Source organism: Cucurbita moschata, unplaced genomic scaffold, assembly GCF_002738365.1.
Source record: "Cucurbita moschata cultivar Rifu unplaced genomic scaffold, Cmos_1.0 Cmo_Scf00023, whole genome shotgun sequence".
NCBI lineage: Eukaryota > Viridiplantae > Streptophyta > Magnoliopsida > Cucurbitales > Cucurbitaceae > Cucurbita > Cucurbita moschata.
In genome coordinates this window covers 2,709,769-2,714,089 of record NW_019268539.1, presented here as the reverse complement: position 1 = coordinate 2,714,089, position 4,321 = coordinate 2,709,769, and the positions used below count along the sequence as shown (strand labels likewise).

The 4,321-nt window shown below is 33.0% G+C and overlaps 1 protein-coding gene across 1 annotated transcript in view; it reads right to left on the bottom strand.

Annotated features, from left to right (window-relative positions):
* LOC111460451 (FRIGIDA-like protein 4a) overlaps positions 1-2,793 on the bottom strand; it is a 4,985-nt gene extending 2,192 nt beyond the window's left edge. The window contains exons 1-2 of the mRNA XM_023103724.1: positions 1,798-2,793; positions 754-929 (exon numbers count right to left, since the gene is read on the bottom strand). Coding sequence (XP_022959492.1) covers positions 754-929; positions 1,798-2,692 — 1,071 coding nt within the window. The 5' untranslated portion in view covers positions 2,693-2,793. The remainder of the gene's footprint in view (positions 1-753; positions 930-1,797) is intronic.
* Between the last annotated feature and the right edge of the window lie 1,528 nt (positions 2,794-4,321).

The window sequence follows — 4,321 nt, the reverse complement described above, 5'->3', positions numbered from 1 at the left end:
ATATATATATATATATATATATATATATATATATATATATATATATATATATATATATATATATATATATATATATATAAAATGAAATCGCCACGCTTAAAACATGTTAGCATAATAAATGTGTGAATATTTGCTAGAAGCACTCCAACTTAATAAATGGATGGATGTGAAATTCTCTATTTAGAATCATTCATAGAATCAAATAAATTATAAAGAAAATGGAATACAAGATATTTGCCTAAAAATAAAAGATCAAATATGATACCTACAGTAAACCGTAATGGAAGGCTAAATATATATGGTATCTATGATAAACCGTAATGAAAATCAAAATATCTTAAATCATACAAGATATTTACCTATATAGGATCTATGTACACCATATATATGGTATCTATGATAAACCGTAATGAAAATCAAAATATCTTAAATCATACAAGATATTTACCTATATAGGATCTATGTACACCGTAATGGAAGTCAAAATATCCTCAATCATACAATATTTGCCTATAATATAAGGATAAATATATCACAAGTCAAAATATCCTCAATCATACAATATTTGCCTATAATATAAGGATAAATATATCACAATCATGCAAGATTTGCTTATAATATAGGGTCAAATATTATATCATAATCGAATGGAGTAATTGATGATCCCTTGCCATCACATGCAAGATATTTACAAGAATTCAGAAACTGATCTCAAGAAGTAATAGTGGAGTTAAGAAATGAGGTAAAATGTACCATTGCTCTGCCAGCATTATTTGGATCCTCAGAAATAGCAGCTGCAGCTTTCTTAGCATCCTTCAGATAAGCTTTCAGAAGTGGAACGGGGGGGAACTTATCCGCAAGACCAACTTCATATGTAAAATGCACGGCATCAAGCTGCTGTCCTCGGCTGATTAACTCTTCAATCATATCTACACGTGATAGCAGCTTAGAAGCATAAAAAATACATCTGCGGCTCTCCCGTTACAGTTATGTCTTCCATGATATAGTAATAATAACAATAACCAGGAAACTAATTCATAAAGAAAAAGAGATGGGGAAAGTTTTGGTATGATCAAGCTAACAACCAATGCATATACGAAAACCATTGGATGGTCTAAATTCAAACATGATGCTGCTTTTAACTCCCAAACCATATGTTCCACTACTCGGTGGTAACTAGTAAGTGTTAGACGAACATGAACGACTCTCCACAATGGTATGATATTATTCACTTTGAGCATAAGCTCTCGTGACTTTGCTTTGGGCTTCCCCAAAAGGCCTCATACAAATGAAAAAAAAAACTATAATCATTCCCTAAATTAGCGGGGACTTTAATCATCCAACTGCTTTGGGCTTCCCCAAAAGGCCTCATACAAATGAGAAAAAAAACTATAATCATTCCCTAAATTAGCGGGGACTTTAATCATCCAACGGAAACCACTCAACCAAAACATCAAATTCATTCTATGAAAAACCACTCGGCCCCAATAGAAGCAATGTTGTGAAAAAATTGATTATGCTATCAATATAATCCATCTCTAAGATAAAATTTTCCATGCAATCTTCGTAAAAGCTCCTGTTGATGGATTACAATGTGAATTGATGCGCTTTTACGAATCATTCTGCTCATAAAGTGCCATGGTTGGATTTTTATGAAAACAAGAACAAAAACCCATACCAGATAAATGGAAATGGAAAATAGAGGCGAATATATGGTTTAGCTTCTACAATAAACTCAAGATCAGAAATCATATCGTTCTTCCATATGAAACAAGAGTGAAATTCAAGAAATTATACCAGGCATTATATCTCCAAGGCCAAGTGATACTGCCAATTTGGGCATCTGCTTCCGCCAGGCCGATCCAACCACAAGCTTCCGATATAAGTCAACATCTTCCCTCTTTACAATCCCAAAAGTAACCAAGTGCTGCAAAAAGGTGTGCACGTCCGGTGTCCTAACATTCTCGATACCACCGCGCTCTTCCAAGCTCGCCTTCCAAGTTTCAGCGATTTCCTTGGCGCGCTCTTTCATGCTAGGAGTAACCAAAATCCTTGACTTCCCGATCACTGGGTCTACAACAACTGGAATCAGCGATTCAAGCACTAAAACACAAGCCCAGCCCAAATCATTCCCACCATCACTTTTTTCCACTCTCTTATCCAGTGGAAACACCTCCGAGATGGCCTCCAGCACGAATCTCGGCGGATCGATGCATTCAGCTAAAGCCAATTGAATTTTCTCCCTCAGAGCCTCCAATTCCTTCTTCTTACCAGTGATGAACCTCCAAAATCCACTAGAATCCATTTCCAAACAGAATGATTTCAGCTTCAACAACAAGCCATCGCCATCATCGACTTCACCATTCTCATCGCCGTCTTTCTCAAGAGCTTTAAGCGCCGCTTCCATACTTTTCTCGACCTTACCAAGCGCGATCTGAACACTACCCTGGATACTAACCTCGCGCTTCTCCAGCTCGTCAAGAGACTCCTTAGTCTGATGGTCTAGGGTTTGAATTTTATGCCTCAGTGCGTCCGATTTCTTAAGAAGATCTTGCTCCAGATTAGTGAAGTGATCGGACAGCTCCTTCCAGAGCAGAGTACAGCTCGCCATCAGAGACGCCTGCCTTTGGAACTCATCGAAGCTCGGGTGAGTCATCTCGCTCAACTCACCGGGATCGGGAATCGACCCCATTTCTTTTTGCCTCTCGAACGGCGGCGGCTGCTCAGTGGCGGAGAGAGAGAGAGAGAGAGAAACAGAGAAACAGAGAAAGGGCAAGAAAAGAGGCGAAGAGGGAATTAAACCCGAAACGGAAGAGATAAATCAAATGACAAGACACTGAAATTACATAGGCCAATAAGAGATTGACACGTAATGAATAATTACCGGAAACCGGCGCCTAAAAGTTACCTGTGAAGAAATTCTACAATGCGCCGACGATGCCTACCGCTTTCAACATAAATTGTTTTGGATTTTCTTTTTCGTTCTGATTTAAATTTAAAACTCCCCACTTTTATTACCTCATTTTATTTTATTTTCTTCATTTTTTATTTTTATATTTGGTACACAAAATTACAAAATTAAAATAAATAAATTAATTAATTAAAATGAATTTTAAATATATTTTTAAATTTACAATTCTATCTCATGTCTGTGTGGTAACAACATTTTTGCTGTGAAAATACCGCAAAGTGGTTTTGTTCCGAAGCCCGTCATTAAACAAAAAAAAAAACTTGTAACTGTGTACAAAAACGCTCCAACTAGATCTAAATGTAAAATTCGATTAGCTTCATGAATAGTAATTTTATCTGATACAACATAGTTTAGCTAAATAACACATACGAGCAGGATAATGTATTTATAGAATGTGTGGCCAAGTATTTATTTACTATGTTTATTGAAAGCTTTAAATTTATACATTAAAATAGATGGGACTCAAATTTAATTTACAATTTGATACTTGAAATTTGTAATAATTCTAATTTTGGAATAATTTGATTTAATATATACTTTAATTTGGAAGATTAATGATATGTCCATTTCATAATATAATATTTTGTGTCATTTTGCTGTCTGTTCTGAAAATTCTTCAAACAACCGTTTTATTTTATTTAATATAGAATGGACAAAACAATGACATATAACTTAATTTAAAATCAAATACCAAATATTTTATAAATAAATTATTTATAAAAGTCAGCTTTTTTTTTTTTTTTTNTTTTTTTTTTTTTTTTTTTTTTTTTTTTTTTTTAATTTTATTTTTTTTAAAATAAATTTCAAACCAGAGGATAGACTGATTACACTAATAATATTTTGTTCCTCTAAGGACACAAAAATTTACCTATATATATATATATATTAAAATAATGGGTTGAATACTACTAAATATCATATTATTAAATAATTATTATAAAATTGTTGACATTATATTAATTATCAACTCATATATTTCATTTTCCTTTTTTAGAATGTCAAGTTGAGCACGAGTGATTTAATAGGGATGAATTCCTCGAAAGAAGAAATATTTTGTATCTCTAGGTTATATTAACGAAACGAAATTGTAAGGGAAATAAAGAGGAAAGAAGAAATGGGGGTAAAGTTGAAGCAAAAAATGCTTTCCTTGCTCGATTGAATAAGCCATTGGATTTGAAGATAAGATTGGGAAAGGTGAACGAGAACAATTTTTTTGATAGAAAAAAATGACGTATAATTGACCAATCCACATACAATAGACATTCGTATCCATTTGTCTTTTATCTATATATATATATATATATATATATATATATATATATATATATATATATATATATATATATATAT